The sequence below is a fragment of the Garra rufa genome, chromosome 10 (assembly GCF_049309525.1).
Source record: "Garra rufa chromosome 10, GarRuf1.0, whole genome shotgun sequence".
Taxonomy (NCBI): Eukaryota; Metazoa; Chordata; class Actinopteri; order Cypriniformes; family Cyprinidae; genus Garra; species Garra rufa.
The window spans coordinates 13288774-13301251 of record NC_133370.1 but is presented as its reverse complement, the minus strand read 5'-3'; the positions used below and the strand labels follow the sequence as shown (position 1 = coordinate 13301251).

At 35.1% G+C, this 12478-nt stretch overlaps 1 protein-coding gene across 1 annotated transcript in view; it reads right to left on the bottom strand.

Annotated features, from left to right (window-relative positions):
* myo10 (myosin X) overlaps positions 1 to 12478 on the bottom strand; it is a 55798-nt gene that overhangs the window by 18032 nt on the left and 25288 nt on the right. The window contains exons 5-21 of the mRNA XM_073848491.1: positions 11797 to 11934; positions 11501 to 11625; positions 11351 to 11364; positions 11162 to 11246; positions 10052 to 10155; positions 9642 to 9771; positions 9425 to 9543; positions 7502 to 7648; positions 7306 to 7406; positions 7136 to 7202; positions 6955 to 7047; positions 6705 to 6773; positions 5309 to 5391; positions 5123 to 5231; positions 4330 to 4410; positions 591 to 715; positions 385 to 499 (exon numbers count right to left, since the gene is read on the bottom strand). Coding sequence (XP_073704592.1) covers positions 385 to 499; positions 591 to 715; positions 4330 to 4410; positions 5123 to 5231; positions 5309 to 5391; positions 6705 to 6773; positions 6955 to 7047; positions 7136 to 7202; positions 7306 to 7406; positions 7502 to 7648; positions 9425 to 9543; positions 9642 to 9771; positions 10052 to 10155; positions 11162 to 11246; positions 11351 to 11364; positions 11501 to 11625; positions 11797 to 11934 — 1705 coding nt within the window. The remainder of the gene's footprint in view (positions 1 to 384; positions 500 to 590; positions 716 to 4329; positions 4411 to 5122; positions 5232 to 5308; positions 5392 to 6704; positions 6774 to 6954; positions 7048 to 7135; positions 7203 to 7305; positions 7407 to 7501; positions 7649 to 9424; positions 9544 to 9641; positions 9772 to 10051; positions 10156 to 11161; positions 11247 to 11350; positions 11365 to 11500; positions 11626 to 11796; positions 11935 to 12478) is intronic.

Here is a 12478-nt window from a genome sequence, read left to right as displayed (position 1 = left end):
GGATGTAAACTTTTGAACGGGGTCATTTTTATAAATTTTATTATAATTTGTTTTGTAAACTATATGTAAACATCTTTTATGTGAAATATCTTATTCAGGTCAGTACTAAATAAACAATAAAATGCATTTTGTATGATCCCTCTTATTTTGGTATAATAATTAACATTTTGTAGATTCTGGGGGATGTTAACTTTTGACCTCAGCTGTATAAAATAAATTTAATGTGATGTAGTCTTTCTCTAATAATCAAAAATCAATTATCATTGCTGCTAAAACTGATTAACTGATTAAACTGTATTATGAAAAACCAAACGTATTTCATGCCAGCAACCCACAAAGTCACACATGTCTAAGTAAATATCCAGAAAACATGATGTTGCTTACTTTGCTTTTCCCCAGCTGCCATTCAGCACTATTGTTGTCATAAAGTTGCAGCAGAAGGAGGCACCGCTCCTTTGGCTCATCTGACAAAGCCAAACCCCTCATCAACACACAGTACCTGACAAATAAAAAATAAAACGGCGATTAAACTGTCCTGCACAAATAAAAGTAACAAGAATATGTAAGTTTGTTGTGTTTAGGGGACAAACCTGGAACAGAAATCTTTGAACGTCCTCCGAACGGGAAACCCAGAACGTCTGATTTTAACAGTCTCCAACATCCCAGAATATCTGAGCTGGTTGAGGACTACAGACTGCTCAAACTGATCAGGCATCTGCAAAAGAAAGACAGAAACATTGTAACAATTTAAATCACTACAGCTGCTATTTCAAAAAAATTCTAAATCTAAATTAGCTGAATTAATTCTGCCTTCAAATATAGACTGGGTGAGCTTTGAGTGGATTCATTCTTTAAACACACTAAGTAGGCCATCATCACCCCCTCTCCCCCCGACCCCTGACCCTGTGTGGGGGTGAGGTCGGAAACGGGGCGCTGTGATCCCCGCTTCTAAATGTCATCTCTGTGGAAGGAGGAATGAACCAGAATGAAAGTGAGATGAGGAGATGAGTGCTGAATGAGCTCTGTGAGAGCAAGGTCAATACCAACACACACACACACACTCGCACTCACACAATCATTCATTATAGTCAGAGGCACATTAACATACTGATACATGCAGCACAAGTCACAGGAAGCAGACAGGATCAATGTCAGAGCGCTTCACGGGGGGAAGGGACAACATCTCTCTTTAATCGTCTCCCAGGAAAACAAATACTACCAACATATAAAACATATTTAAAGGGATAGTTCCTCAAAATGACTATTCTGTCATTTAATCATCCACATGTTGTTCCAAACCTGATGAATGTTTATTTTATAAACAGTGAAAGTCACAGGGGTCCAATGTTGTTTTGGACCCCATTGACTTTCACTGTATGGACAAAAACAGTTTTTCAGTTTTTTATGTTTAACAGAAGTCATTAAGGTCAAGTGGACGAACAAAAATATTCATTTTTGGGTGAACTATCCTTTTAAGAATCAAAATCACCAGAGTTTTCGCAAACAGTTTTCATAAATCTGCTCTTTACTACGCAAAACTTTAAAAAGCATCTGCAGGTATCTTCAGGTAAACACACATCTGATCACTCACATAATTGAAGCCTATGTCAAAACAAAGCAGTTCAAACATCTGTCTAAACTCCCAGCATCTGTCTAAACATCAATACATCACTTCTGTTCTTCTACAGCTACAATGTAATCATCTGAACAATTGCTTTTTATAATATATGATCTCTTACTGTACAGTAAAGTGTCCTTTCTCATCCTGTGACCGTCAGCAGCTTTAAGCGAGTGTATGTCCAAAACGAGCCAGTGATCAACTGGTCAGCTCACACACACATACACACCCCCAACCTCTCCGCTCTCATTCACACACTGCTGGTTGCCATAGAAATCAGACCCATGCTGGGCTAATTTGTGTTTGAAGGGGGAGGGGGGTGTTGGAAGGAAAAGCATTGTGGGTAGAAAAGGGGCAGAAGCCACCCCAGCTGTTTACATTCAAATAAAGTGGGGGAACAGCGGAGAGGCAGAGATGTACAACTACAATATAATAGACAGAAATAGTCTCTTCTGCTCAGCCAGCTCACTTTTACTATCTAAAATAAATGCTTTCTATTTTAATATATTTTAAAATGTAATTTATTCCTGTGATAAAAGCTACATTTTTAGCATCATTACTCCAGTCTTTAGTGTCACATGATCCTTTAGAAATCATTCTAATATGCTGATTTGCTGTTCAAGAAACATTTTTTATTATTATTATCAATATTTAAAACAGTCAAACACATTTCAGGATTCTTTGATGAATTGAAAGATCCAAAGATCAGGATTTATCTGAAATAAAAGGCTGCTGTAACATTATACGCTATACCAGTCTATATATTTTTTTCTATAAATTACAGTAATTTATACTTTTATTTAGCAAGGATGCTTACATTTATCAAAAGAGACGATAAAGACATTTATAATTTTACAAAAGATTTCTATTTTGGATAAATGCTGTTCTTCTGAACTTTCTGTTTCTAAAGAAACCTGAAAAAATTCAGGCTACTCAGCTGTTTTCAACATAATAATAATAATAATAATAATAATAATAATAAATGTTTTTTGACCAGCATATTAGAATATTAGAATGATTTCTGAAGGATCATGTGACTGGAGTAAAGATGCAAAGAATTGAAAATTGAAATCACAGGAACAAATTACATTTTAAAATATATTCAAATACAAAACAGTTATTTCAAATGGTAAAAATATTTCAAAATTGTACTGTTTTTCTGTAATTTGGATCAAAATTGCAGGCTTGGTGAGCAGAAGAGACTTCTTTCAAAAAGCATTAAAAATTCTTACTGTTCAAAAACTTTTGACTGATTGTAACTGTAAATTAATTCATTAAATTTACAAAATTTCATATATTTATATTATGCCATTCGCTATTTTTTTAAATAATAATTATGATAATCTACTTTTCACTAAATAACGATTTAAAACAGAATTTAATATATAAAGATAAAAATAGACATAGATATAGAAATAGATATAGATAAAAAAGAAAAAAAAAGATAACAATTGCCATTTAAAAATGATTCGTTTTAGCTTATTTTTATTTATCTAAATTTTATTCATTACAATAGTAGTAGTAATAAACAAATAACACATTTGTTTAAAAAGAAAAAGACAGAAAAAAGGAAAAAAAGAAAATTCAAGCCAAGTTAAACTTATTTGAAAACAAAATAGAAAAATAATAAAACAATGTTACATTTTACATTATCAAATGTATCTTTGATTTCTCTTGTATTTTCTTGTAATTTTTCTTAATTTTCTTCTTAGATAATCATAAAGTAAACACACACACACACACATACCTTTGAATTTGTTAATTAGTTTAAACTACTATAATTAATTCTTTCCTGCCAGTTTTTTTGAAAAAAAGTTGCCAGTTACCATCAGCATTTTTGATCATTTTCACATTCATAATTTCCATCAGCATCCCCAAAGCTTGCACAGTCCTTTACCACTTCCTGGATCAACATTTAACTAGCTAACGTTAGGCAGTTTTCATTTATATGCTGTTTATTATTAATGATCGCATTATTTTTGATCGAGAGTTTCTGCGATCATTCAGGAGATGCGTAATAGTGGAAACATTGTCTCATGAATAACGGAAAAATCCATGTTTGGCAGTAAGAGAGTTAATATTCCACATTATTCACTTAATTTGTTTGCGTTCTCTTCTTTTTTTTAAACTTCACTATATACTATTTACTCGTGACTTCTGCACGAGGCTAGATTTGCATATTGATTTACTTCAGCATTGATGTGTTTAAAGCACGATCTGAAAGCATAAGTAGAACGGAACAGAATTGATGTGTCCCATTAACACCTCTGCGCTGACCTTAAACAAGTGAACAAAGAGGAACTACCATACACAAAACACACACGCAGTCTGACATCTGCTGTGGAGTTAATAGGCAGCCTGCTGAATGGCCTCAGGTCCAATGCAATCCGAATAGAAAAGTGTGCAGTGTGTGTCTGTGTCTCTCAAAGGAGCCTTATATCTTCACACCGAGTTTATGATGTGTAATCTCCTTCTGTCACTACTGAATGAAAACACGGAGAGATAAACAACCGTACACAGGACTGCCATCTGATAGTGTGCGTGTCTAATCGGTGTGTATTTTAGATGTCTGCACTTGAACTCAGTCCACAAATGTGACCCAGACCCAAAATAAACAAAAACATTCATTCCAAACTTGAATGCAACACTAAGTGACACAAACTCTGGTTCTCGGCTCAGTTAGTTTATATGTTTGTGTGTGTGATGCATACCTTGCTATTGTTGGGTTTAATGCAGCGTACAAAGAATGGATTGGAGGAACTAAGGGTGGACATCAGGGAGTGCAATGAATTCTGGGTAGACAGAAATAAATCATCTGTTACAAAATGTTCAAATATTTGTGACCCTGGACCACAAAACCAGTCTTAAGTAGCATGGTTATATTTGAAGCAATAGCAAAAATACATAGTACGAGTCAAAATGTTCTTTTATGCCAAAAATCATTAGGATATTAAGTAAAGATCATGTTCTATGAATATACATTGTTAATTTTCTACCATAAATATATCAAAACTTAATTTTTGATTAGTAATATGCATTGCTAAAAACTTAATTTGGACAACTTTAAAGACATTTTCTCAATATTTTGATTTTTTTTGCACCCTCAGATTCCAGATTTTCAAATAGTTGCATCTCGGCCAAATATTGTCCTATCCTAACAAACCATACTTATTTAGTCAGATTTTAGATGATGTATAAATCTCAATTTCAAAACATTGACTCTTATAACTGGCTTTGTGGTTCAGGGTCACATTTTATACCTAATACACTTAATCTACTAACTAATACTTTTAGTTAGTTTATTTAATATAACTGAAAGGTGAACAGACAATTGTTTGATAGTTTTGGACTGCTTCTTTAGTGACAGTACACTTTTTAAATCAAATTTTAGAAACATTTGTAGAAATAAGAGCATAAGAGTAAAAAAATATTTTTATTTAAACACTTTACTTCAAAATTCAGCTTAAATGGCTTTAAAGCATTATGGGAGTTGTAGTTTCCTACCTTAAATTGTGAGCTAACAGTAGGTCTTCGATACTTGGAGCTGCACTTGACGGTGTCCTGTCCAGTCCAGGTGTTCACTCGCTCAAAAAGATCATACACAAAATCCAACCTGAGAGAACAGGATCGCGTGAACAAATGACCCCACAGAGAACAGTTACGCAACTACATACATACACATACACACACCTGCTCTCCCTGAGTAAGTTGAGAATATCGTCTCTGAAAGTGTCTCTGTTCTTCTCCAGGATTCCTCTGACATCATACACAACCTGGAGACAAAAAGCAGGATGTCAACTTGAGATCTGACACCTGTACTTCTGAACACATTTTTGTCTCATTCCCTAATATATACCATAACACACATGATATATGCAGTGCACAGACTACACTTTTCCAAATGAAAATTTGCCATACAAAAATACTAAAAACTAAGGTTCTTATGCAATGTAAATGCTTGCAATATGCATCTAAATATCAAATGCCTTGTATTTTAATATAATCACCAACTTAGTGGCTGGTAATTAACAAGCCATATTGCATCAAAATGTCTATTTAATCATATTAAAGCAAACACTGCTTCTCTTTTATAAAGCAAAAAAAAAAAAAAAGATTTTATTTATTAACATGAGATTGCACTTGTTATATAAGTAAAATGTCACTGGCTGTTGATAAATGCTTACAAATGCTAATTTACTTACATATAAATCAATAAAGTATACATGTGTATATATACACAGTCAAAAGATTTTTAAATGTTTTTTAAAGAAGTCTATTCTGCTCACCAAGCCAAAGTACAGCAAAAACAGTAAAGGTTTGAAATATATTTACTATTTAAAATCTATTTGAATATATTTTAAAATGTAATTTATTCCTGTGATTTCAAAGCTACAATTTTAGCATCATTACTCCAGTCACGTGATCCTTCAGAAATCCTTCTAATATTATGATTTTCTGCTAACAAAACATTTATAATTATTATTATGTTGAAAACAGCTGAGTAGATTTTTCAAAAGTTTTTTGATGAATATAAAATTCAGAAGAACAGAATTTATTTTAAATAGAAAGTCTCTTTATCATCACTTTTGATCAATTTAAAGCATCCTTGCTAAATAAAAGTATTCATTTCTATAATTTCTTTCCCAAAAATATTATACTGACTTCAAGCTTTTTATAGTGTATAATGTTACCAAAGCTTAATATTTAAGATAAATGCTGATCTTTGGATTTTTCTATTCATTGAAAATGTACTCAACTGTTTTCAAATATTGATAATATTAATAATAACAACAAATGTTTCTTGAACAGCATATTAGAATGATTAGAAAAGGGTCATGTGACACTGACGACTTGAGTAATGATGCTGAAAATCTAGCTTTGATCACAGGAATAAATTACATTTTTAAATATATTCCAATAGAAAGCTGTTAATTTAAATACTAAAAATATTTCAAAATTTTCAGTGTTTATATAATGTACTTTGGATCAAAAACTTCAAAAACATTTGACTGGTATATAGTTGCTTTTTTTTGGTAAAGTACTTAATTACAGCTAAAAGAAATAAATCCAAAAAGGGGTGCTGTACCTCTCCTGCATAGTGCTTGATTCCAAACTGATGAACTGCAACACGAGGTTTGACATAGAACTGATTCCTCTGAGATGGAGATATGGATTAGTGATTATACAACAGTTGCCATATTCAGGTTGATTTTATGCTTAATATTCAAATCTATGGTGGATCAAAAGCTTGTTTGGGCTCTTTACATTTGGTTATTTTCTTGCTCATGCAAACATAATGCCCTTAAGAAAAATAATGATCTGTGTGTATGACGTACAGAATGCTGGCTATGGAGTTTCTCCAGCAATGTGTCATCAGTGCCTTTAGGAAAGTGACTCTCCTCATTCACGAGAGCCAGCAAACCCAACTTCTGCAGAGAAAACACACATGGACAGACTCAGATCTAGAACGTCAGAATGTAGACAGTGTTTCTGAGTGGGGGTGTGCTTGTGTTTGACCTTTTCTATGAGATCAAGACACTCTCCATTGTCCATCCAGTTAACATCATCCCAGACCAGCCCTTCTCTATGAACACAAAAATGACAGAATTAGATGTTTGTCATGTGCATTAATTGAATTCAAAGGGTGTTTTAGTGTTGGTAATAGGTTTATATTTGCAATCACTTACTTGTTATATTCAAGTTGCTCTAGAGAGAAAATGTGCTTGTTGAAATACTCCTGCAGCTTCTCATTTGCATAGTTAATGTTAAACTGCTCAAACCGGTTCACCTGAGAGGAAGAAAGAAAATCAAGCAGAAAATTTAATAACACTAGTCAGGACCAATGGGTTAAAAACCTGTCCAAAGCTCATCATAATGACTCGCCTCAAAGTTCTCAAACCCGAAGATGTCCAGGATGCCGACGGATCGGAAGTCTTCAGTGCCATTGATACGGGTGTTCAATTTACGAATGATCCAAGTGAAGCACTGAGAGTAAAGAGCCATCGCCATAGAGTCCCGCGAGTCTACCGCCTGATAACACACACAGGCATATTTGTGTTATAGCTATTTCTATCATGACAACTCTGAAATGTTAGCATGGTAATGGAAATGACAATGTTAATGTATTACGTCTTGCCAGAATTGCTGCTGTTATGCAAATAGTATATATAGAAACCCATAGCAGATCTATACAGGTGGAGCTGGGGAGGTGGAAGGTTTCTAAAGCAGCTATTTAAATATAAAGCAGTAAGTTCATTGGCTGCGTATGCAAGGTGGACCAATTATCTTATGTTAGGGTGACCATACGTCCTCTTTTACCCGGACATGGTCTCCTTTTTGGCTATAAAATTATGTCCGGGGGGATTTTGTAAAATATCATAAAATGTCCGGGTTTTTTACCTCATTTCACTGACCGTCATTAATTCAACACTTTAAATGCAGCCACTGCCCACCGGCATTATTCTGAGGTACCTGTCTGATGACGTGAAAGACCCAGTTGTCAAAACTAAACAAAGGAGGAGCTGCGCTGCAAGAGCTGTGTCACTAACATGCCGAAACGCAAATGTTGTTTCACAGACGAATTGCAAAAAAAATAATATCCGATGTTCATTCGTGGTCGTGATAAATGGGAAGCATTGTGCACCATCTGCACCTATGCTGCCCTCCAAAGGCAAAGTGCAGTAACTACACCAACACTGAAACAGAGAAAAATGCCTTTAAAGTTTTTAGGCCAGCTAGTCAAACATGTTGACACTCTTGTTTCTCGGAAACACTCTCGTTTCTTTGGGACAAAATTGATCAGGAGACTTTGCCACAAGACAAAACAGTTTTCATAAAGTCCATTTTAAGCCTCAATTTTGACCAAATGCGTAGTTACTGCACTTTGCCTTTGGAGGGCAGTATGTGTCTGTTGCCAATAAAGGCAAATCAATTTAAATAAGAATTTTAAAAAATGTCTGATTTCTATTATTGAGCGGGGAGGGGGGGGGGGGTGCATCCTGGGGAGGGTGTCCTCTTTTTGGATTCTCAGAATATGGTCACCCTAAATTATCTTATGTCAAGTAGTTTAGCGCTGTGAATAGATCAGTTTGCATTAAGGACATTTATTATTTACTTAAATATGCTTAATTAAGCTTTAAATTAGATCAATTTAGAAAAACAAATATTGTTACATTAATATTTAAAACATATTAGATATGTTGATTTTGTCTGCTTTTATCCATTTATAGAACAACTCTGGAAAAAGTACTTTCATTTTCAGTCATTTAATTTTATTTATGTTTAATTTATACAATATAGGAAATTCATCTTGTGATGTGATGTTTTTGAGTCTTCATCTGACGTTATCCTCCATCCATATAGTGATAAAGTGGAGTGCAGAAGGTGTAATGTTTCTAAATGGATTGCAGTTACATGTGAAGTCCTCTAGAGGGAGGGAGAGTTTCTAGACTTGTTTTTGGGGAATACAGTATAAAATCTATGCTGGTTTCAGTAGGGTTGCAAAAGGCCAGAAAATTTCAGGTAAATTTCTGGAAACTTTTTAAGTTTCCAAAAAGTCCTGGTAAGTTTCCAAAAAGTCTGTAATGTGTACAGAAATGTTCCACCTCTTTGCAACCCTGATTTTCAGGTGTAACTTGATTGTTCATTCATGCTGTGAGCTGCTTATCTCAATCTCATACTATTTATTTTCTCCATATCAAATTTTTTCTGTCACACTAAACAGTAATACACTGGCACTGCATTGAAAAGTGTGTGTAAATATTGTGTTAAGAAGTTGTTGTGATGTTTGATGGGAAAATGCTCGACCTGCTCTACAGTGAGAGGTGTGCTGATTTCTTCTCCTCTGAGGATCATGGATCTGTGGGTCAAAACTTCAGCCAGCTGGGCACAGTCCAACCCCAAAAGATCTCCAGCTTTACTGAGAGCTAAACACACACATATTTGACAGTTATATTAATATAAATACAATGCAATTATCACCAGCATATCATTAAAACAGAGCAGAGAGTGGATTAGCTCTTACCTGATTTAGAGCAGACCTGTGCTCCACCTGCCGTTAAAAACTGAATGTTTCCCACATGCAGGATTCCAGACAGGAGCCTCAGCACCTCCTTGATGTTCTCTTCTCCAAACTGCATTGTCCTCAGAGCATTCTAACACACAAAACACAGTCAATCAGCATTAAAACAAGGAAAACAGCTTATTTATACATAATACTTGAATATAAATATGCATAACAGTTATTTTAAATTATAATAATAATAATAATAATAATAATATTTCACAATATCGCAGTTTATTGCAAATATCTGCGGCCTTGGTGAGCATACTGCTTGTACAGGAGTGTAGTAGGTTGTTGTTGTACAGCAGTGGAGTGTGTGTTCATGTACTTTGGAGTAATCAGTGATGTTAGTGATGTTGTGACTGTCTTACCAGCACTTCCTGAAAAGTCTCAGTGTCATTAATGGCTTTGTCCTTCACACATCCTGACTGACCCAGATAATGAAAGCCCTCCGGAGGGCAAAGGGAGAACGACTCTGTGAGAAAATGAGCGAGAGCGATAAACACAGATTTTAAACAAACTGATACTGTGTCACAAACAGCACTGATTCACTGTGATACTACGACCTTCTAACCTCTGTCTCATGTGACAGTGACATCAGCAGAAGCTGAACCCTGGCTTAGGTGACTAAACTGAGAAAGCCATGAATAACAACGTACGTTTTGCACACTGTGAGGCTCAATATGAAGCCTATAATCGTTTATTTGTCACCTCTGTCATATTTCTTCCTGAAATGGACTTTAAAATGAAAGTCATTCTATATATTTAGCTTACTATTATATGATTACATATTGCAAATGCCCATTTGGAGTGGAAGCAGAAACATGCTGCTTTTGCGCTTGCATCTTTAAATGCAAGTGAGCTGCTGCTCTCCGCCCCCTTTTCCAAAAGAGGGCAGTGCCTTTACAGCTCGTACATCAGATACTCTGCCAAAAACATCTGTTTGGTTTTGATTATAATGCTGAAATCATGCATTTTAAACCATATAAGTTTAAACTTCTGATATAGGGCTTTCTGAGCACACATCCAAAGCACATGCACAGAAAGCGGCTACTACAAGGCATGTACGAAACCAAGTTCTCTTTCAAGTCTTATTGCACTTAAACTGTCAAATACACACAAGTTTATGTAAAAAACACAAATGAGTCAGTTATGTCTGTTAAAGTAAACAGCTGGGAAAGAAATCACGTTTATATTATATCTGTGTAGTAGCAGCGTAATATACAGTAAAAAAAAATAAAAATAAATTCACTCCTCTCGTCTCCTCTGAGGCTGGGACTCTAAATAGGGTTCTGTGCTCATCAGTACAGCCAAAGAAAGAAAGACTGGAGACTCAATTATAGCACTTATACACGGAAAAAGTCTAATTTACATGATATGTCACCTTTAATTTGTTCCCAGATATATCTGTTCAGTTTAAAAAGGTTTAAAAAGACACTTTAATCAGAAATCTGAGGACAATGTAGACAGTCCAGACTCACCCTTTTGTTCTGCGCTGGTTCCGGCCAGCAGAGCATAGAATATGTGATAATTTCTTTCCCCGGGATTTTGACGCACAACGCGATTCTGAGAGAAACAAGACAGACAATAAAAGTCAAACAATGTGATCAGTGACCCACATAAACGACACACACAGACACACACAAGTAACATGAATAAAAGAAACTCACCTTTTCTAAAAGGTCTGTGTTGAAAATATAAAGTCAAGGCAAATGCAGAAAGATATACTATGAGAGTACAGGTAATGAAATAAAGCTGAAATAAACTAACAGCTGGCACATCCAACAATAAAAAAAGAAAAACACACAAAAAGAGGATACAGTCTGTGATTCTTCCTCCCTGGATGTTTCCATGCTGGCTGAAATGAAGCTGGATGAATTTCCCAAAGCGACTAGAGTTGTTATTATGTACAGTTTTAGCATTTCCAAATGCCTCCATTATTGGACTACAGAGACAGAAGAGACAGAATTCATGCATATGAGTTGGCATACAGTGCATACAGAATGTTTTGTGTCATTTCATATGTATACACACACACACACACACACACACACACACACACACACACACACACACACACACACACACACACACACACACACACACACACACATACCTGCTCTCCAGAATTGCCTGCTCTACATGAGATGATGCTCTCTTTGTAGTTGATAGTGCCACACTTTGCTGACTCATTGCAGACAGAAAGCGCAGAATCATCTTCGTGCTCTCAGTTTTACCTGCTCCACTCTCCCCACTGACACAAACACACACACAGAAAATGTCAGTGCTGATAGATGAATATTGGCTGACAGAGTTGTGATGAGCTTATGTTGCCAGCAGAGGGCAGTTACTTTCTGGCTCTTATTCAAGGAGTCTTTCAAGAAACAAGACGCTTTACTGGCAGAATAGTGAGTTAACAAATTGTTAAAGCAATAAATATTGGATATATGCATACATGTACACTACCATGCAAAAGTTTGGCGTCAAAAAGATAAATGAATACTTTCATTCAGCAAGCACGCATTAACATAAACATTAGAATGGTAGTGTATTTATGGCACTGTCCACAAATTAGGGCTAGAAACTCAAATAAAAATGTATTTCAACAAACAGTCTGTGAAGGAAAATGGCGCCTCTCAACCTCAGGCGGTCAAACTACTGTAAATTATGAGCTATTTTATTTCTATGTAATTAATATGAGGTTTGCCAAATTGTAACACATGTTTAAATACAACTTAAAACCATGATTTGTGTGATTTAATTTGCATCAAAGGCATTAAATAAACATCAAATTAAAT